The sequence below is a fragment of the Bacillus rossius genome, chromosome 3 (genome assembly GCF_032445375.1).
Source record: "Bacillus rossius redtenbacheri isolate Brsri chromosome 3, Brsri_v3, whole genome shotgun sequence".
In the NCBI taxonomy this organism is placed as follows: Eukaryota; Metazoa; Arthropoda; class Insecta; order Phasmatodea; family Bacillidae; genus Bacillus; species Bacillus rossius.
In genome coordinates this window covers 47,902,841-47,926,724 of record NC_086332.1, presented here as the reverse complement: position 1 = coordinate 47,926,724, position 23,884 = coordinate 47,902,841, and the positions used below count along the sequence as shown (strand labels likewise).

Genomic DNA, 23,884 nt, shown 5'->3' with positions numbered 1-23,884 from the left:
TAGTCACACACCCAGCACTGTAAACGTGCACGGTGCATGCACCGAGCGTTGTTTATTGCCGAAGTCGTTACCGGAAAAGAAACGAAAATACCAGTAGTCGTTACGTTCACACGATGTTTTTTAAGGAGTTCTTATGGATTCTTGTTAAAATTTAGGGACTTTTAAGGGCCCTTATTCTATAAATGAAATATTAAGGGCTTTTTAAGGATTTAAAGGAGGCATACGAACCCTGGTGTTGTAAGAGAAACAGAAATATTGCAGCAAAAAACCAGAAGGCCGTACACACGAATACATTTCTGGCAGTGTGATATGAGTTCATTTTTTAGCATTTATATTTGCCACTTTGCATTACTGAATAAATATATAATATTGAACTCCCACAACTTTCGTAAGTTCAATCTCATACTACAAAGCATAAAAACAATAAACAAAAACATTTGGTTTGGCACATTTACTGCGCTCTGGTGACAACTTTAGAAATCAATACATTCGGACAACGGACATTGCAATTGTGGACAGGGCAGTTTTCGGTGAGACAATGTGACGTCACTCACATTCGGATAAGGACACGGACCATGCACAGGTTCGGACTATTGTAGACGGGCTCTAAGGCGACCATTTTTAAATAAACGAGAGATGAAAAAATTGGAATTCGCCTTATTTTCGCAACTAAGACATCAGCACCGCCGCAAACATTAGTTCCAAGCTGAAAGCTACAGTAGAAACATTGTTAAACAAAATGTTCATGATTTTTATATTAACTAAAACTTCGTTACCTCACACGGGGAAAACCATAAATCCACCCATTATTGCAGTAATTCACAATTGTTTAAAGTTGAAAATTAAAATATTTGTTCTTGAGTAAAAATGTGAATGTTGAAGCATCTCAAAATGGCAACCTTTTATTACACAATTCATATTTGTACTTTGTGTACAATCGCGTGTTAACATTTACGGTAATTTAATTTCAGATTTTTAATGGAAAAATCACAGCGATTTTCAACGATTGTTTACGTTTACAAACAGAAAATGTTAACATTTTGGATGCAATGTTTGGAAATTCATGGCTGCCAACTGTCTTTCCACAATATTTCTTTGTTGAAAACCGAACATTGCCGAACACGCACGAAGACGCCATATTTACAGGAATTTGATACGTTGCTTCAAAAGCTATTTTAATAATTTCACAGTAATCCACTCTTTATTTATGTAAAAACCTTTCAAACATAATTATCATAGATAATTATTTAAAATTCATAGGACAGAGACTCTCTGTCAGAGAGTAATATGGACAAATATTCGCGGTCACGTCACCGAAGTTATTCATGGCCGTATGCTTCACCATGGCCGCTAGCCACTTGTTTTGTTCCGGCAAGCTGCATTCTTTGTTTGCTTTGTTACGTTTAACACGCTACTAAATAGTAATACAGTAGAACCCTGTTATAATGTATTTCAAGGGGGGAAAAGAAAAAAACATTATAAGCAGGAAAACATTATAAGCAGGAAACACTAATTTAGCTCTCGATAGTATTTTAAATGTTTACTGATGGACTCATTAAGCTAAGTAAATTAATTTCACGTTAAAAGGAATATATCCCAATATGAATTCCTATATTTTTAATCTACTTAAACTCTGTACATTCACAAAAAAAAACTACATCATATTTGTGAAACAATTTAATTTTAGTTTATAGCACTTAGTATGAAATTTAATACTGAAATAATATTTTTGCCAAACATCATATATAAAAAAATGGAAAAGAAAACACAAAATCCCTTGACATTTGAATGTTCACTCATTAGTTATTATTTAATTATAAAATCATCTATTTTTGTCTGTTTCCTACTGGCTAGTGCTACTTTTCCCAAGTAGTCCTCTATTTTCCACATGGAGCACAATACAGTTGCAGCTTGATATGCTTCAGCAGTTGTTGGTACAGATGCATATGGTTCAGGTTCTTCATCTTCACTGTCTTCTTCAGCATTTGAGGCACAAATGTCTTCAACAGTTTGAGTTTCACAGGAAAGAACATCATCATCCACTTTGGCAAATTCTTCGTATGTAGATTTAAAATTAAGAGTACTCTGCAGAATTGCCCACTCATTGGCTGTAGGAGTGTGAAGCTCCTCTTCAGAAAGGCTTACCTCCGAGTTGACAGAAGATTTGGAAAACCCAGCCTTTCTGAAACAGTTAGCAATCGTAGCTTGCTGAACTGAATCCCATGAAGCCGCCAACATATGCATTGTTTCCAGTAAATTGAGTTTCTGGATTGGCTTTTCCATTTGAACGTACCGCAGTACTTTTTGACAAAGCCGCTTCCTGAAGCCACACTTGAACACATTAATGATGCCTTGATCCAGTGGTTGAAGACAAGATGTGGTGTTTGCAGGCAAAAACTCAACTTTAATGTTTCTTAACACCATATCTGTAGGATGTGCAGCACAGTGATCTATAAAAAGCAAGATTTTTCTGTTTTTCACACCCATTTTAGCATCGAGGAACTGTACATACTCTTGGAAAATCTTGCATGTCATCCAGGAATTTTTACTGCTGCTGTATCTGCATGGCAGTGATCGAACATTCTTAAAACATCTCGGCTTGGATGGTTTGCCAATAACTAATGGAGGCAGCTTCTCTGTTCCATCCATATTTGCCCCTAAAAGAACAGTCACCCTCTCTTTGCTTCGCTTATCACCACTGCAATTCTCACCTTTGAAAGAAAATGTTTTGTCAGGTAACATATTATAAAACAAACCACATTCGTCCAAATTGAAGATGTTCTTTTGGTCATACTGTTCCAGCATGCTAGGCAATACCTTTGTCTTCCACTCATCAATTCTTCCTTCATCAACACTTGCCGACTCTCCACAAATAGCACGATACACTATCCCAGTCCGATTCTTGAAACGATCTATCCACCCATTTGTAGCTTTGAAGTAATCAAAACCTAACCTCAAAGCTATTTCTTCAGCCTTCTCGCGCAGCATACTGCCACTGATGGGTACACTCGATGCTCGAACTTGTTTAAACCAAGCCAACAGTTTTTCATCAACTTCATTGTGCTTCCCGTTCCTTATTTTCTTTGTCTTAGTAGATGCAGTACCAAAGTTCTTTAAGATTTTTTCGCGATTTGCGACGATGGCATTCAGAGTGGAAACGCCTATGTTCAGTTCCTTTGCCACTTCAACACGTGTTTTTTGTGGATTCCTGTCGATAATTGAAATAAATTCAGCTTTATCGGCAATAGAAAATGCTTTACGTTTTTTTTTTGCGACATCGCGGAAAGTATTTCAAACTACAATATTGTAAAACTACGTAAGAACATGCTTCATAAAACAGAATAATAAGCAATGGAAATATTTACTATTTGGTATTGTTTCCCTAGGTGAATATGCCAATAGACACGACACTGCAAATTTGAGTGTATGGTACTATTCGATATATCGAATGCTACAGTGCACAGGTTAGTTAATAAGGCCAGTGCTCACTGGAAGCACCAGTGTTCTGGCACACTTCCATTTTGTTTATGCACACTAACCTATTTGAACAATCTATGGTATAACGACTGTAAACAAAAACGTAATTATTGTGTGTTGATATTACTTAATTTACGCGTTTAACTTAATTGGTTGAATAATGGTTGGAATAGTTACATTTATAAAACCGTTTGCGCCACATACTGGATTCAGAAAACAAACATTATAAGCGGGAACAGCATAATTAGTGAAATATTATAAAAGGGAAATAAATACATTGCTCTTATGGGGAAATAGTCGGGACTTAAAAAATATGGCATTATAAGCGGGAAAACATTATACGCGGGAACATTATAACCGGGTTTCACTGTACGTAGCTTAAGTGAAACATAAAGTTAAATGCGTAATACATAAATGCAAAAATGATTTATCAGCACAAAATGTATGTCTAATGATTAGGGGTATGCACTTTTCGTGTTTATTTGTTCACAGAATTCGAGGTTATTTTTCTGGAAAATCTGTGTTATTTTTCTCTGAAAGGGAGGTTATTTTGACTACCAAAATGGATAACAGTAATACCAATTTCATATCTCAAGTGTCATGAAAATTGTTTTAACACTTAATACACACCAAAAACTAACTACTGTACTTAATATTTAAAAAGATGACATTTAAAGAGGTATAATTAAAATTGAATGTCCAGTATTTGGAGAAGTATGAAGTCATTTCTCAATTCTTATTTAAACACTTACTGTACTCACTGAATTGTTCACTTCAAACCATTAGCAAACTGCTTACTGTAACTTACTGCTTCAAAATTATTACAACACTTAATCAACCTAGCAAACAATAATGAAAGTTAACTTAAAATAAATGAATATCAATTAAAAACAACACAGTAAGTAGACTACGCTCACTAAGTTATTCACACTTTCTGTTGCCCGTTTCTTATGTTTTTCACTGTCAATATGCTTCGCACACGAGTCTTTGCAGTCCCATGTCACAGACACATCACAAAAATGACAGAAAATGTTTTTTTTTTCATTTCTTGCATACAAATCGTGTTGTGAAAACTCTCCGGCCCGTTGTTTGGCAGTCACTACAGGTTTCAGCATTTTTGTCAACAAAAGTAATTACGGTAAATTAACGCATTTTTGTTAAAAATATTTATTACTTAGGATAAGTATGTAGGCCTACGCCACGTAAGTATTAGAGCACAACTACCACGCCATACCGTTTACAAGTTTGTTGTATTCAACCACGCGCGGACATGGCAGTAAACAGCTTTGTTTTGTTGTGACTTCGTGTGAGTGCGTGTGAGTGTGACTGCGCGCGCAGCCTACTGGCTGCCAGCTGCACTGCTACTGCTGATTGCATCATTGTGTGAGCTCAGCGAGTAACGTGTTGTGTAGCTACTGCGTATTTGTTTGATGATTGGGGTACAAGTGTATCAAACTATACTCACGTCTTTGCTTACATCGTTCAAGTTATTCAAAACATTCAATTTTGCCTCTTTACATGTTTACACCGTTTTTCTTACCATAAATACTAAAAACATCGTCACATGTTCGCGTGTGAGAGGAAGCAGCGCATCTTACTCTAGTTGAATTATGGCGGCCGTGTTGATTTACTAATTCTGCACTAGGTTAGGCCTAGGTTACGGACTTCGTCAGAAGTACGTATTTTTAGCATAGTTTAATGAAATAGTTATGGATATCGGGTTTATTTGTTTTCAAACGTTAAGATTCGCGTAAAAATAGTATCCTATAATGTGGATATCGGGTTTATTCGTTTTAAACTGTTAAAATTCGCGTAAAAATGAATTTATTGCAAATTTGTGATTATTCGCTTTAAAATGTCAAAATTCGCGTAAAAGTCGTTTTATTGCAAATGTGAATTTTATTCACAATTTTAAATTTTGCTATTCGACTTACGAATGCGAATAGTTCGTCAGTTACTATTCGCAACTATTAGTGTTTACGAATATTCGCACACCCCTAGGTATATTACCTACCAGAAAATTAATGGTTGTCAAGTACTAATGCTGTACATTGGTAGTCATGTATTCTTAACAGGTCTATACAAGTTTTTTATACTTCTTCCCACCATGTTTTGAAATAAAATAATTATCAGGCGGGCACTGCTCATCAGTGTAGTTTCATAACTTGAATAAACTTAACAGTGGGTGTTCCTGAACAACCACATTCTCTTTTTAGACTTTTTTTTTTTTGGAATCTCAAAAGTTTTCGAATTTTCTCTAAGTCTACGAAAACTTTGATTTAATTTTGGTTTACTAAAGCTTCACACACTCATAAAAAAAGACAGCAGGGTAGGAAGGAAAGAAAAGGTACAAACTTGAAAGCTTACGCCCAGCTGCTGGTGGCGTTCCAACTGCATCTGCATCTGTAGCTGCTGCAGTTGAGAGGGTGGGGTGCCCTGGCCGCCAGCCGCGGAGCGCCTCACGCCCGACAGCTGTGATAGCAGCTCTGCTATGGGGTCCACCCCATCTCGGTTGGATGGAGACAGTGATGATAACCCACCCGAGGAACTGAAATATGTACATACAAAGCTTACAAGCAAATTCAGGCTGGAGGAACAAATAAGCCACACTTCAACACAACAATTCTTTGAGATATGTTTTCACAGACCTAACAAAGGAAAGTTTTCATAAATCAAAAATGGATGCTGCAATACATGAAAATCTTGCAGAGTGGTGGCTAGAGTGTTTGTCATGAAATGTTGCAGTTAAAAGCATGAGGAAACAAATAGCATGTGAAAATGATATTGTTGGGGAACAGTTGCGCCATGAAAACCTGTCATGATAGACACGTACATTGCTGGTTCACTGGCATTTACAACAGCGGAAGAGGGAAAGAAGTTGACTCACCATTGGTTAGGATAAGATCATGCATGCTAACAAAACGTGCACACACAAATTCTGGCTACTAGTTTTTTTTTATATCCAGCCAATGTCAAGCCCTCACATAACTCGCCAGGCGGGTGTTAAACACAGCATAACGGCACATGGGTGTAATTAATAAGACTGAGACGTGAAGCAGAAGTCAGGGCAACACTCCAAGGGTTTAAAGTGTGACAAATGTGATACGTAGCTATGTGGGTGGGAGATTTGAAGGGTTAAGGGTGAAGGGTTTGGAGGGTCGAACCAAACTGTTTTTTTTTAACAGTGACAGAATGGTTTAACATACAGAATGGCCATGCGAAGAATTGCACCAATAAATTAAATTTAAGAACGGATAACCTAAGAACTGGATCATTCAGGCCTGAATAATTGAGCTTCCTGTATACTGTGTATTGAGTTTACACATACTTTCCATTTAATATTATGAAGCTCTGATTCTATTGCTGGTAAGTGTGTGTGTGTGTGTGTGTGTGTGTGTGTGTGTGTGTGTGTGTGTGTGTGTGTATACAATAACCACAAACATATCAAGAGTATCTTAATGTGTATTTAATTTTTAATCATGAATTATTTTTTTACATGTTTTTACACAATCAGACCCTAGGGTAGAGCAGCCAGCTCCTAAAAATGTCAGCCCCATTCCATCCACGTAGACCCTGCCTCAGACAGGAAACTATATATCAATTTTACTTTTCAAATACTTTTTTCTTGGCATATTGTAATGTCCCAAAGAGCATTATTTGGTTGTTGGATTGTGTATGGCAATGTGGTGACGTTGCTCAACTATTTTTGAATGAAACACAGCAAGTCCTCAAATAACAGACAGGTTACATTACCGGAAATTGTCCGTTACACAAAATGTCAGTTAATTAAATCATTTTTCTCCAAGAGAAACAATATTAATGCCCCAGGTTATGTTCCTAGACCTTCCAAAAATGCATAACATGTAATACAAAAACTTTATAGCCGGCTTGTAACATGCCAGGCAAGGCAGTACATACAAAAGTACATACAAAAGTAGCTCAGTGACCTTGTCAAGAGCGAGGCTGAGAGAAAGAATATTAGGAAAGGTAGATTTATACACACCACTGACGTGACAGTGCCGTTGCCAGCACATAACTTCACCAACCGTAATCTCATATAGATTTAAATTCACAATAGACCATGTTTCATTCATTGTCTGGCAACTACACTCGTAAATTCCTACCAGAAACAAGAAAATACTGTCTGCAATTATCCAACGGGTACGGTGACTGTGAAAGCACTGTTTGCAGCGCTGGGTGAATGTAAACAAAACACTTCAAATTCCTAGACTATTTTTAACCTCATCGCCTCATCGATGGATTCACGGGTCGGCCACAGCATTGTCACAACACGGCTTGAAGTGAGAGTGTGTGCATGATAAGTGGCTATTTCTCCTCACATGCCTTTGATGAAAGGGACAGTTAAGACAATGGAGGAGGATAACTTACTTCTTTATGTAACTACAAGCAGATTTATTATTTTTTACATCCATACAGCTACGTAGAATTAAACACATACATAACATTTCACTGAACGTAACGAACTATAAGAATAAATCTGTATTTATTTAGGGTAAACACACCGGGCATATACAACAAACGATTAATGGCTGGCTACTAAACTGTTTGGAATATTATGGTAATTGTTCGGGAAGTCTGTGAATAACCTGCAAAAATTCCCTAGTCATGATGGGACGCACAGGCTAGTGGAAATGGTGAGTTGGCAGTCGTTTTCTTTGCCACGTGCATCATGAATATATATTAGTGCTGGTTTGTGTTTTAAATAGGCACGGGAGAAAAGATACACAGACACTCTTTTAAAACAGTTGTCATGCTTCAATAACCATTATGCATGCACGCAAGAATTATTCACGTGTGTAAGCAGGGCAGTGCTTGGTGTATGCAGGCTATTCAAGGAGTGCAAACCCCGCCCGTTCCTAAGTTGTGATGCGGAAATCTCTGCAGTAACAAGTTTGACATCCATTAACCAAATTAAAGGCAATAACATATAGTGTTCATTATAACATGTGTCTGTTAAACAATTTTTCATTTATCGAGGAATTACAGTACTGAACTTTAACCTAAGTAAACCCATAAATGCAATAAAATATGCACCATTTACACCACTTTAAATTCAAAACAAGTCACTATAGCATAATAGCTTGATACACACTATCGACAACATGAAATATATTTGGCTAGCAGAAAAGTTGTGTGAACAATTGACAGCGGCAAACAAAGTTTGACATTTTAACTTGAAAAGAAAATTATTTACATACTTTTAAATATACCAGTAATGGAAAAAAGTAAATAAACATCTATCTAAAACAAAGGAAAACATATAGTCTATGATCCTGCTATAAAACGACCTTCACTGAGCTGGTTAATGGATGAAAAGTATTTTATATTTAATTAAATATGTCAATAAATATATTGCAAATGGGTTGTCTAAAAAATTTAAGTCCAGAATATGATTAATTAACAATTTTTTTTTATTTTTTTATTTTTTAAACATTTCACTGGTTTGGTTAATAGACAAATTCCATACCAATCAAAAGTATGAAGCTCATAGAATATGCAAACATTACGTTGACTATTTTTTTTCCCATCACAACTCTTGGGTAGGCAGGTATAAACAGGTAAATCAATACTAGTAACTTGCACCGGTCTGGTTAATGAATAAAAGTTAAATTAAAATAAAGATTATTTCATTACGAACACTGTGGTATAGAGTTGTCTGCGAAAAATCAGTCCTGAATTCCGGTTGTTGAGTTTTAAAAAGTGAAATTTCTGCGAGTAAATATGTGCGACTGAGAGGTCCCAACGAACCATCCCATGCGATAGAAGAGTATACAGCATTGCAGCTGTGTGTAGTTCGCCCATTGAAAGAAAAAGAGTATGAATGCTATTTGTCCTTGAAAATGAAAAGGATAGCGATAGACTCGTACATGCTGTGCATCATTTTGGAGTAGATTGTCGCTATAGTTAGAAATGAAAAAAAACGTGCTACTATTTATTGTTGTAAAAAAATGGCCAAAAGTGTTTTTTGTGTAATTCGGATGATGGTGTAATTGATTTTAATGATGAAACTTTTAAAAACTGTTCATTAAAGTTAGCTTTTCGTAAAATAAAAAACTTTAAATACAATGTTGTTGAGCTAACCAAAGCGTCACTCGAATTTGTAAGTTACCATGTTACACTGTAGCAGCTTGCTTGAGGCATGCATCAATGACGAAAGAGATGTTCCTACTCAAACGTAAAACTAACGTACGTAAATAAAGGTTCCGGATATGAGACAAAATAAGCATAAAATGTGTTTGTACAACTGACAAAATACGCAAAATACAATATGCGTGGCTTCTGTTACCAACCAAAACACTTGAGTAACTAAGATTTGAAATGTCACTAGGGAGTTAAATGGTTACATATTTTGTAAATAATTATTTTTTTAATTTTTCTATTCCTATTAATGACCTAGTTATCAATGAGACATACATAATAATATATAAATGGTTAAAAATTCATTATAAAGCAATTTGACAAGTAAAACACAACTACTACTCAGCTCAGTCTAAGTTTTAGAACAAAGAACATACACGCTTTCCAACATTTATTTAGAGGTATCTATACGTAATATTAATAAATTATCTTTCAACTTGATTGTTTTAATACTTATTCAAAGCTATATATATAAAAAAAATCTAAGTAACATTTCATAGACATCTGGAGGAGTTCACAGACTGTGGCAGCGAGCTGCCAGTGCAAGCCAAAATGTTCATTTCCCACGGCCATGCAACCCTGAGATTATAGTTGAACCGTCTGGCACACAAGTTGGTTTGCGTGACAGAGGCTACACCAGTACTACAAGCTGAGAGAACACGACACGAAACAGGCTGACTAGACTCACCTGAAGTGCATGTTCGACCGTCGAGCCCTGGGACCACCCACACCGCGCGACGAGTGAGGTATTCTTCGAACACCATGGCGGGAACCGGCTGGTTCATCGTGTGTTCAGTTAAGGAAATTAACATGCAACTCAAACTCAACATGCAGCCTACTGCACCAATCATCTACTCCAATTACATTCCAAGTTGTCCTTACTACTCTGGAAAATAATTATCAAAAATTAAAAAAAATGGTTTTATTTTCCTTTTAAAAAACATTTAATCAATAATTCACTGTTGTCACAAATGTTCCCTGCAGTGCTAAACAAACATTCTGAGAGCATTGTGCATTGTAGGTGGTGACAAACACAAGAATTACTTTGACAGTTAATGCATTTTAAGTCAGTTACAGAAATGTCAGTGTTTGAATTTCTTAATCTTCCCTTCCTAATAAATGTATTGTAATTTTTTGTAATTTTATCAAACCAAATATTTGATATTATTTTAGGGTTTGAGAATTTGACTGGTCAAACCCTAGAAGAACATATACAGTAAACTCTCGCAAATCCGTGGGTGTCGGGGATTTATGACCTTCGGATTTTTGAAAACTTCGGATTTTTGAAAAATTTTCATTAAAATACAAAAAAAAATTCTAAAAGATGGTAGTCAATGAACATGTAATACTACCACAGGACGTCATAATAAACAAGACACTTGAGAAGTTAACAGAATGGTACGTAAGCAATACCAGTATAGTCCATTCATAGTAAATGAAGCACCCGAGAAATTTTTTTTCCTGAAAATTTACAGCCTGGCCTGATTAAATTTAACACACCCATTTGTTCAAGTTGGTAGTAAATTGTGTAAAAAGTAATTTAAAGTCATCTTAAATTAAATTAATGGCACCCGAAGTCGCACTTTGATGTGAAAGAGCTAGGCGTAGCAATGTGGTGTGCGCTGAAACGGGAAGCCCCTTGATAAGGGGAAGTGAATTTAGGAGGGGCGGTTGAGAGAAGCGATACGTAGCTGGCAAGAGACTCAAGGCCACTCCCTCACAGACACACGGCCAGTCCAGTTAAACTAAAGAGAAACGGGAGAAATAAAAAAAAATCATTTGTTAATTGTACACTAGAACCATCAAAAAATCTGAAATTTTGGCACAAAACAAAAATAATCGGGGAAAAAATGGTAAAACTCACAATAAAAGCTTATACAAAGCTATTATTTAACATGCAGCATATATTTTGTGTTGGTTTATAGTGCACTTACTAATGTTCGTATAAGAAGAGAAAAAAAATTGGACAGTCCGTTTAAAAACACGGCAGCAGTAGCTTGTGCGACGTAAGTGGGAGTGCGAGAATCTCGTCTAGACAGGCTGGCGGCTGCAAAGGCAGCGGATGCATGACGTCATACGGCTTACCTCTCCCTCCCAGACAACAAACCATCTCTCTCCCTCTCTCCAGCCCTCTAGCCATTTTCTGCGTGTGAAACTGTCAACATCCTTCCTCCCCTACTCCACACTGCATGCGACGAAAGCCAGGTTGTATAGTCCATTCCCGGTAAAATGAACATTTTTTTAAGGCCCCCCACGGCAGCCATTTACCGTTAATTTTTTGATACAATTTGTTTGTTAGTTACAGAACATTATTTCTGCTGGAAAATCTCTGAAACTTCAAAATTTCTTTAATGGAAAAATTTAGCAGGGCGGTTAGAGTATTTATTTTTACCGAAAATGAACTATACTCACCTTCCCTCCGGCCAGCATTCCCGGCGTGTGACGCATGACAACTACAGTCGTGTGCCGCGCACAGCTAGGAAACTTGTCACTGGCAACATGTTTCACACACTGACACACGGTGCCCAGAGCTTCAGGAAAGCCTACGCGATTTCCAACCTACTCTAAATATCCGACTGGAGTCTGTTTACGAAAAGCATTTAAGAATTTGCTAATGCCCAACTGTTTTTTTTATATCGGATTAAGAGGAGTTAAAATGGCTAAAAGGCATGGTTTTGAAGTTTTAGGTGTAAAAAACCGTTAAAAAATTTCTTGAAAGCACCAGAGGAAAAGGCATTACACCTTTATCTTTATTTTCCCGCCATATAATGTTACGGTCACCGCTCAAATTTCACAGTTATCTGACGGGAACGAGATGACTGCGCGCCAGTTCAGAGCCTTTTACCGCGCTATAAATATCAGTGAGCGTCGCTCTTATCATCCACTGAGAATAGTGATACATACATCTAAACAGTAACGATCATGTCACTTCGGAAATACCCCGGATTTCTGAGAACTTCGGATTCTCGGGCCACGGACTGGCGAGAGTTTACTGTACCTAGTAAATAAGAATACGTTAATAAAAAAAAGTGCAGTGGATACTTAGAAAGTATGAACACTGCACACACTATGAGATGAAAGATTATAAACAAAATGCAAATGCTGAAAAAGTTATTGATGAAGCATCAAGAGATGTCTATAGACCTCAAGAATACAAACCAGGAGGGACCATAGTTTTGTCACTTTGCAATAATGAGGTTTGTATTAAGTAAACTATTACAAAATTAAATCACAAGTTTTAAATAATATCTACAACAAATTCAAATATTGTTCAACCTAGCATGCAATTTTATAACGCACCAAAATATACTTTATTTTTAGATATAAGAAATAATATTAGAAGGGCTTCACCTGTGGCTTAAAATTTTTTTCCTACTATTATCACACTTTTATGGATTCAAGAGAAGGAAAAAAACAACAAAGGTTTAGAAATTTTCTAAAAAAAGACATATGTACATACTATGTGCCATCATTTTGGAAGAATTAAATTTCTAACCTTACAATGAACCAAAGCAATGGAATTAGTTTCTTTACATTATTCTACGATATTTGTACTAACCACAAATTACAACATGCTGGAACCTTTGGAACAAAAACCACTTTGTATTACATTATAACCATACTCCTGTACTGAACAAATTACTTAGCACTATAAAGTCCATGTAATTTCTAGGGACTGAAAACACTGAATTAATGTTTTGTATTAACAGGGTTTTAATTAACGAGGTTTTACTGTAAGAGCCAAGAGCTATATGAACCTTTTTATTTATTCAAATGAAACATACTTTTTACTACTTTTGAAGCCAAACCCAACCTCTGAAATTTGAAATAGCCTAATCTAAATGACGTTTGATTATGGAACAGTTTTCAACAACTTTATTCAGTTAAACCTTTAGATTATACCTTTAATGATATCATAAACTTTGAAAGTGGAAATTAGCAACAATATATTAAGAACATGAGCTCAATCCAGAAGGAAGAAAAAAATAAAGTCTATCCGGACAACCAAAAATCTGGTTTATTCTGGTAATAAGTAGAGAAGATTTTATGGTCTTATTTTTAGGCCAATATTGTTTTCAAAACAGGAGATTTCAGTGTTATTGTTTTTTTTTATGAATTGTTTATTCATAAATATAGTATATTATTGAACACATATTACACGTAAATGTTCTAAGATAACTTCTTTCACCAAAACAGTGTCATTTTGAATGATAGATGATGCACTCGGAACAAAAATAAATCTGCAAGCACTTGCATGAAAAATGTACCAACATCAAAATGTAAAAATGAGTTACTAATTACCATTGTACGATTAAAAAAAAGTAAAATTAATTTTTTTACTATCTACCTAAAATACATTTTAGTAGTGGTGCACCGATATGACTTTACCGATTACCGATTATGAGAGCAATAATCGGCAGATACCGATTCAGTTACTGATTATAATGAAGACATTTTTTTAAGTGTAATAATGCACACAAAATTTTTTATTCCCATGTGAATTTAATAATAAGATTAGGTAAAATTGAGAATACAGTTATAACAGTATAAAAATATATAAAATACACTATTAAGTCATTGAAAGTGGAAATTAAATTAACTTCTATTTAAATATTTGTTATTGTAAACAACTTGAACTACAGTCTAATAATTGTAATTTACAATGGGTAAGTTTTTGTTGCGGAAAACTAGCATTATTATCAACTATCACATAAGGTTGCATCAAGAAATTACCGTTTAACAATGTAAACATGCTGCTTTATTTTGTTCACTTGAGTTTATAGAAAAATGTTTCCACACTTCACTTTTTTTCTCCGTACTCGCCATCTCACTATAATTTTATAAAAATGACTAAAAACCAATTCTAGCACATGTGATTTTATTTATGTTGACTGAATATATAAAATTATAAATACTTTTTCACTTTTCACGTCACACAAATAACAAACGGATAATGTTACCAAAGACGCCCATAACGAGTTTGTAAAACGCAGTGATAAAAACTAGAAGGTATCGGGACCACGATTTTGAACCGCTACTACGACTCGAAAAGATCGATTGTCATAGAATCCACTGCAACTGTTTGTGGTATTTTGATTGCGTGCCATCTATTTTACTTCTCTGGCTGTACGTAATGTACAAGGCCACTAAACAAAAGACGAAACGTAAACAAACGTGTAGGAAAAATCACGGTCTAAGAAGGGGAGGTCTGGACACTCGCCAGATAAAAGTGACCACTTACTGTCTCCATAGTTCGTTCGACGTCCGCTATTCAACTCTAGCGCTAGGTGTCTTGCGGTGGAAATATATAACTAGACGTTATTATGAATTTGTCAATTCTCTTGAAAAACAAACAAGATGTAAATAATACATATACGGTACAACGATAGTTTAAAATCTAGATGTGTAAAAGTAACGAAAAAAACGTACCCGTATGTATTCGTTACCATAACAATTAGTACTCGTTATTTTCGTATCGTTACGGTACTCGTTACTTCTGATACAGCATAACATGCTATGTTATGTTACAGCAACGAATCGAGTGGTATTGCGTACGCGTACAGTATGACGTCGCGTAAATAATAATAAATTGAATATTAACAGCTAACAATATTTAATAATTAACAGTTTTTGTTAACCAAGAAACAATTAAATCTCATTAGAGCGGCTTTATTATATTATCTCTTTTAAGAACAAAAAATGTGAAAATACGCGATAATAAAAAACAAAAACATACATACGTATTTCTAATTTGTAAAAAATTATTTCTTACGTTGTTTCTGTTCCAATCTGAAACTTTGTCTACACACACAATACCTTTAATAAACAGTAAAAAACTTGGACGACGAATTTCCAAATTATACTTTACTTAATAAACAAACATCGTTCTTTGTAACGTATGTACGTTTTAAAATTCATCGAATAATAATAATTACACTATATTTTAACATTTAAATTTAAAGGGTGAATCAAAGTACATAACTTGGCTGATTTACGTATTTGAATATCAATACCAAACCTGCATTTACAATACATTATTTACTACACAAATAAGTGCCATCGTCAGGTATTGTAATGTAAATTACAAACGGCGATTACTCCTAAACTAGTTGGAATTTCGTATCTCCGCCTTATTAAATAACAAAGGAAAGTTTAGAGCACTGAATAAAAGTATTTTGGGATTTTTATTATTTTTTTTTTTTAAGGAAGAGACCGCAATCGTTTTGCAAATTTTGTATTTTAATAAATAATTGTGTATTGTCAAACTACTTACAAACAGGTATTACCTATCAGGGTTTTGCTGGTCATTAATAAAATTCATCATACATTCCATTTTTAAAAAAGTCTGGCATATACAAAAATAAGTAGGTATTCTTTAGACTACATTCATACAAATAATAAAATTTAACTTACTATTCCAATGACGTTTCCGAACTGATCTTTGTGATCCTTTTTTGTGAGAATGTTGTCTTCCACAAAATGTTTTTCGCATACATAATGGGATCTTTTAAGGACAAACTTGTCTCGTGGAATTGCTTTCTGCCACAATTGCCTAACATTATCATCATTGGGAACTCGGAATATCGCAACTTTCTCGTCCGACTTTGCTTGATAATTTTTTTTTTGCATCCAGGTGCAACACAATGGTTAGGCATTTTCACAATTACAATAATACACGCTTATTCTCTTTACTAACAATCAATGCTCCTTGCTTACAATAAGTTCCCGTCTTCCCACCAATGCTAATGTGGAAACAATACTACGTAACCTAATTTAAGTACCTCATTTATGAAATAATTCCCAAACTTATAAAACAAAAACACATCCAATTTAATACTGTATCGATATCTGGAGATTTATGCATTTTTAACATTTAAATGAAAATTTAAATGATTATTATGTTGAGTTGTTCATAACAACAAAGCTTAAAATACCACCGCAGAACAAGCAGCGCTACAGGTCAGCTGGTGGAGCGGAGCGGAACTACGGAGACATTAGGTGTACCACTTTTGCATGCTGGCCTGGTTGGGGAGTGTCCAGACCTCCCCTTCTTAGGGCCGGTTTCACCAAGCAGGTTTAATTTTGTTACAAAACGAGATTTACAAAACTAGATTAAGTATAATCGTAAGTTTAATTCCGACGTGTGTTTCACCATCGTTACACAAGTTTAAATTAATCGAGATTTCTAAAACTCGATTTATAAATGCCTTCCACATAAAAACACCAATTAGCTAGCGAATATACCCGAATATCTGTCGGAGATACGCGAATATGTTGTTTTTTTTTTTCCTCTTGTAGATGCAGGTTTTGGCCGGCGTAATTTATGGTGGCCGCATCAACCTATAAAAAAAAAATTAAAAAATTAGTAATACCGTGGAAATTGTCATATCGCATATAAACATGATTGGCAATGGTGCAGTTTCAGCTGTAATTAAAGAAAAGCGACAAAGAAGTCGAAATCTTTCGCCACATGAGAAGTCAGTTTTGTTAGATCAGTCTATGTGCAGACTGTTTCGACAGACGGAAATGGGTTCTGAAGTCCACTTCATCATAGTTTTCAAAATAATTACTCCTTTCGCGAATTGTACGAGGTTGACGCAAAAGAATAAAATCATCTCCATCCGAATCTTCTTCAAATATAACATTGTAAGCTGCTCGAGCCATTTGTTTACATACGTTAAGCGAGATTAGCTGCGCAAACTGGAAGAACTTGGCCAGTTAATATAAAATCTCGCTTTACTCTGGAAAATCGAGATTACGCATGTGGTGAAACGCACAATCGACTAAACGAGTTTATATTGAAACTAATCGAGATTAATTTGCTTAAACTACTTTGGTGAAACCGGCCCTTAGACCGTGGGAAAAATGCATTTTTTATTGTTTGTGGCAATGAGATTTATTAAACTTAACGAAATATCTGTAATTATAAGACGCAGTTAGATGAATTTTGTAATATATACAAATATTACCGTATTTCGTCCTATAATGTGTAACAAAATATTGCACGGTAAAAACCTACTTAATTACGCCGGGACGTAAATAATCGGCAAGTAATCGTTAATATAATCGCCGATTACGATTAATCGGTAAGTACCAATAATCGCCGATTACGATTCATCGGTATCCGCATCGGTGCACCACTACATTTTAGTAAAAAATTTATACGGAGTACAATACATTCATCGAATTGAATAAGTCAAATATTATGTTTTTATGGGTGAAGTTTTGATAAAAAAAACAGGTTGATTAATTTCATGATAGAAGTTGCATTTTGGTGCTTTATAGTGTATTAACTTACATTTCGGTTTTATATGCTGCATTGACATGCTTTACTGTGTTTTTTCAGTTTTATTGCAATTCACCATATTATCTTGTCCCCAGTAATAAGCAAAACAAAATCTTTAATTAAGCAGACTTACAGTTTAGTATGATAAAAAACTAAGTTTTGTAACAAAAATACCTTGTACACTTGCCCTATTATGTTTTCAAAAAATTTAAAAAAACTATAAAAATAACTTTGCACATAATTTCTGTTTCAAACAAGTATATTGTTTGAATGAAGCATGGTAAAGTAAACGCTTTATCATTAATAGTTCCTCTCAGTACTTCTAATATCCATGTAGGAACTGTACATTGAATTATAATAAAAAGTGTCTTATTTTCCCTAATTATAGCTACGTTTTGGCTAAAAACTAGGGATGGGGCGAATCCTGATTTCCTCGAATCCGAATCCTAACTCAAATCCTCGACTGGAATTGCAGAATCTCGAACCCAAACCCGAATCTTTAAACAGATGATGTCCACATATCTAATGTAAGTGAGATGTATTCTGCTTGCACTAAAAGTCCCTTGACTTTCTCACATGTAGTTTGGTACATTTCTGGTATAAGTGTATATAAAGACAAAAATTTTTTCTTGAGAAATTTCAGATTTAGTACAGATTAGCGGTTAGGATTTTTTCTATAAATAACTAGAGGTCTGCGAGCCTAAGAATTTTACTTCGAACCGAGCTCGAGCAAGCCTACTTGAAAAATCTCGAGCTTTTGTGGTACAGTTACACTTTTGGGAAATTATTTTTATCTCAAACTCAGTATAATGTTTGAATAAAGTATTAAAATGAAGTGGGCTTATTAATTTTGGTAACTATCTACAGAGTGTGTTTACATTTTGCACTGCTAGAAAAAAAAAACATTTTTTTTTCCATTGAATCTTAACTGTTTCCATTGGTTCATTAGTAACTGATATCATCCAACTAACATAAGCACAGTTTACAAGTATATGTTTGTGTAAATGTAACATATCTTTGGAATAATTTCATCCTTGTCAATTTTTCTGGAGTCCTTGCTGAGCTTCAACAAACTTAGCACCAAAAATCATGTTGTTTGAAAAGTACATTCACATTGTTTCAACATTTCCACTTTTCAGCACAAAAATTCTGAGAGAGATTGTCATAGAGTATTAAATTCTGTTCTTTAATCTATCATGCAGAAAAATAATTTATTCTGCACGTTCAGGAGTTAAATTAGCTCTACGATTGGAGATAGTTTTTCCAGCAGAAGAGAAGCGTCTCTCGCTGGAAACCTGTGTGGCTGGAATGCTTTAGTAAAATTGCTTAACCTCAAAATTAGTGTCATAAATAACTGTAACTGGTCATTAAAGTTTAATCAATTGAAAGTAATAAAAATAAAAGCATTTTACTTAATTCAATTTTCACTTGCAAAAAAAACATACACACAATAAACCTACATGGAAATTAAAGTCTTTTTCAATATCCTGAAGTCTGAAATATGTTTACTCATGTCATCAAATGTAGAGCTGTACTGCAGAAGCCGATTTTGCCAATATTTAGTTGAATCGGCATTTCTGCCGACTTCCGATACGCTTGTGAATTTTAGGCCGATATTACTGAAAAACGAAAGAGACTGCCATAACCTAAGAATCACCTAAAAATCTACGAGTACCATTTTCACTTTTCGTAGTAGTACTGCATTCTTTCAGATCGCATTATTTCTTAGCAACATATGCCAACCGTACATATCAAAATTTAACATCCTTTTTTTTTCCTCCAACAATGTCCTTTAATTTAATATGTCATAAATAATACATTACTATCACGGTAAATATACATCTCGGTTGTTACGGTAAATATAGTGCAAATGTGGTAGCTATCTGCTTCTGTAGTAATTATGGTATCTACAAAGAATCTTTAGGTAATTTTATGGTAATTATCTTAAAATAACTATTGGGATTGTACTGTAGTTATGGTACATTATCCATATTTCTTCGTATGTTGTTGTTCATTTGTCTTTTCTTCATATTTACGTGCGCCATTATTATTTGAGACAGGAACTTTCATGAAAAATTTTAACGGGACTTTATATCACACATTTAATGGCGTAAATGATGAGACCCTGGGCAATTTAAACGCTTTATATGGAAAAACCTACCATGCGGGACCTCGTAAGCGAGTTTTACTGTTTTTTTTTTTTTTTTTTTCGTAAATAGTAAAACACCGAATCCTTTAACGAATCCTATATCAGACCGGCCGAAGCTTCGAATCCCTAGGATTCGGCGGATATTGGATTCGGTCGCCCCATCCCTAAGTACAATTATTTATTATTAATGTAAATATTAGTAATTAATAAAACTGTGAAAAAAACCTAATTGGGCTATCCCTAATGAACCCAGTTCTCTCAACATTATAAATCGTAACAATATTCTTGATGTTAAGAAATTATCAGTTTCCCTGGGAGTTGCAGGTTTTCCAGGCAACAGCTGAGACAAAAAATCTGAGGTGTCTGACAAGATAGGCACAGCTTATGCAACAGTAAAGGATAGTGTTAGCTGTACTGAAGAGGATATGAGGAAGGATATCAGGTCCCGCGGACCACTGCGGTGCTCCAGGCTGAGGTGACCCGAGAAGTCGTCTGTCACCAGGTTGGGGTCTCCTCCAGGCAGGGATGCACATATGGGGCACACCTAAACAGCAATCACACAAAAACATAAGTTGCCAAGCCAAACAAAAATAGCTGGCTTAAATACTACTATTCTAGTTTACAACTATTCTAGCATGACACGAACGTGTACCGATGTTTGTGTGTCCCTTGTCAAGGTTTCAGAAGTCATCTGTGAATAGTGATAGTCTCGAATGGGGTTTGAGATGGCCCTGACATAACCCAAAATTTCAATTTCATCATTACTCAAACCTCAAAACCTACATGTATATGGTGACAAGTATGTCCTAATCAAAATGTAAAACTATTTAAACAGTTTTTAAAACTGAAAGAATATTTTAATCTCACATAATTTTATTTACTGTTACTACAAGGTTTATTTCCAAATTTTAATTCTATGCAAATAAAAAAAAGTGGTAATCTTTTACACACAGTGTAGATTGTGAACAATCATTGGTTAAAAAATTGTAAGAACAAGTACAATTATCTGTCAGCACTGAAAGCTTGTCAAGTGGGTAACTGCTTCATTAGCAACACAAATGTATCATCATGCCACGTGTTTACATTTTCACACACATGTCTACAATGGCTGACGACATTAAAAAAAATTAATTATATCTATCCTGCAGTCACGAACTGTACCCAAATGAATATTAGACTGTTACATGAAACAAAAGCTTGGGTAAATATTATTTAGATCTTGACATGCATTTTAATTTTTTGTATAAATAACTAAAAAGACAAATGATAAAAATTTGCAAATCAAGATGTCTGGATGAACCACTGACATGACAGCATCAGAATATACTCACCACTTCAAAGGTGACTTCCGAGTGTTCTGCTGCTACGTGCTCCTGAAGCGTTGTCTCCGTGTGACCCATCTTGCCGCAATAGGGGCATGTGAAGGCCTGAGGCTGCTCCACTGTCAATGCCTCCCCCCCGTAGTACAAGTCTGCCACAACACAACACCTGCCAGTTAATAATAATTCCTTGCTTTGCCAACACTCTAAAAGTTTATATATAGTGGTCAGAATTAATATTCACGCAATGATGTAGTATGTAACTTCACGATTTCCCATGTCAAACCGAAATATTCTCTTGCAATTTATGACCCAATTGATGAAAAGTGAAAACTACTTTGGCTGATACTGTGGGGCTTCATGAGGAAGGACATAATAGAAATCAAGAGTCCATGATAATAAACAAACCTACCATTAAATACTTAATCTAATCAGGCACTAAATGTAAAGTTTTAGAAATTCACATCTGTGCCAATTTTATTTATTTTTGTGGCACTAATAATTTTTTAATTGAATGAAGTAACATATTTGTTTTAATTCTAATGGAGTTATTTTTATTTGTTAATCAAATGTTAATACTTTAAGATTCTTTAATTTGTATATTCTCCAAACCTCCATATTTCAAAATCTAATTCTCAGCCACCACTAGCATTAATTTGTGCAACTTCCATCATACGCACGGTGCACCCACGCCAGCGTGACTTGTGTATTGCACTATGCCAGCCAGTGCGTCTCATCTTTATTGCTTTGCCTGCCACACGGCTGCTTAGACATGCATGCCCTGCAATGCCATCTCGCATGTCCTGTCTGGCGTTGCGAAAGTAGTACTCTCCTGGGACCCAGTTGTATCCCTCCGCTGGTCAGAATTTCCCCCCCCCCCCCCCCCCAATAGCTTGTGCCTTTCCGGACAAGTTACTACGCGTTGTTTCTGCTTGAGGGCAGGCAGGCAATTATTCTCTGTCCGGCACCTCTGAACATTAGTGTGCCAATTAAAATAAAATTGTGTGATACAATCTTACATTTAGGATGTAGTCGCGCGTATTAAGAATAGTATTCCCATTTTTTCCAGCAGATCTAGTATGTTGTGAATAGTGCATTTTAATTTCTTGGATTTTTTAATACTTCAGTTCCTCTTCGATATTGCTATGACCTTATGTCATAAAACCCACATTATTTGGTAAGTGGATGCTAGACACTAGCTCATCTTAAAATGTCCTTTAATTTTTTTTTGTGATTTGACTTTTCAATTTTTTTACACTGTATGATTTATTTGTGCAGTGGGTCAAACCCCACTGCCACGGATGGTATATGTCCCACCATACTGCAGGCTTCAAAGTTCTTAGCACCGCTGCCTTTTTTGGATTCCACTCTTCCAGTTTACAGCTTCCATACAAAGTCATGAAAATGGAAGCGGACCCTAAATTTTTCACACCACGACCAGTGCTTTAGACGGCTGGTGTGCCAGAGGAAGACCCAGATAAGAATGTTTTTTATATTATTATTTTGTCATGTCAACAAAAAGAAATCATGACTTCATCTTTAAAGGACAATATGAAATTAATAGTCCTATAATTAATTCTAATTTAAATAAGTTTGTAATGAAGGCCTCTGATTTAAAAGAAAGCTATTTTTTTTATGTTAGCTGAAACATATTTAAATTGCACCTAGTTGTTTTATAACAAAAATTCATCACACAATCACGCCATTTTGTCAACATAATTTTTAAAGCAGTAATATACTATATTATTGCCAAAGTAAAAACCTATGTCCAGGATATTTTTCTTTTATTTAAAATACATTGCAATGCACTTTTTTCCTGATAAGTAAAATGATACATTACTGATTGTTAAGTCAGCAACATGAAAATGAAATGTTTCACGGAATTAAATGTGCCTGTGTCCCAAAACCTCTGATGTATAATTCGTAAATCAATTTAAATGAGTATTATTAAGCCCAGTATGCATCTGCATATCCAACAAGAACATACTGTGGAAATAACCAAGGGAAAAAAAAAGGTTATACATCTCTAGGAAACATGTATGGCTGCCCAGCTAAACACTAATTAATGTGTGCGATAGTCCACATGCTCCCATGGCCAATGCTACAAAACCAAAAACAGTTTCACCAGTAAGTAGGGTTGGAAAAAAACCAACCAGGTGTTTTTTAATAAAAAAAACCTGTTTTTTAAACAGCTTTTTTTATATTGTTAGTTATTTTGGTTCTCAGCATGAAAGCCATACAACATACCGCTTTCTGCCACTTATGTTGAACCAGGAAAGTTATATCAAAGAACTCCAGCAAATCTGCACATATGACTGGGACTTAATCACAGAAAGGATATTTCCCCACAGGAGGAGGATTCTCCATAGAATGGGTGTTTCAACAGAGTAGGGATTTTTTCTTCTTCAAAATAATATTAATTTAATTTTATAGGCGTATTTCACTGGGTATAATTTACAACTTATTCAGATAATTTAAATAATATGATCTTGA

General features: G+C 35.1%; 1 protein-coding gene across 6 annotated transcripts in view; it reads right to left on the bottom strand.

Annotated features, from left to right (window-relative positions):
• The window catches only part of LOC134530623 (E3 ubiquitin-protein ligase KCMF1-like), a 56,714-nt gene that overhangs the window by 18,360 nt on the left and 14,470 nt on the right, over positions 1–23,884 (bottom strand). For 2 of the 6 annotated variants that reach the window (XM_063365621.1, XM_063365622.1), the window contains exons 3-6: positions 21,404–21,543; positions 20,476–20,616; positions 10,325–10,422; positions 5,833–6,025 (exon numbers count right to left, since the gene is read on the bottom strand). In XM_063365621.1, the coding sequence (XP_063221691.1) occupies positions 5,833–6,025; positions 10,325–10,422; positions 20,476–20,616; positions 21,404–21,543 (572 nt within the window). The remainder of the gene's footprint in view (positions 1–5,832; positions 6,026–10,324; positions 10,423–20,475; positions 20,617–21,403; positions 21,544–23,884) is intronic. The other 4 variants (XM_063365624.1, XM_063365625.1, XM_063365623.1 and 1 more) reach the window with 3 other exon arrangements.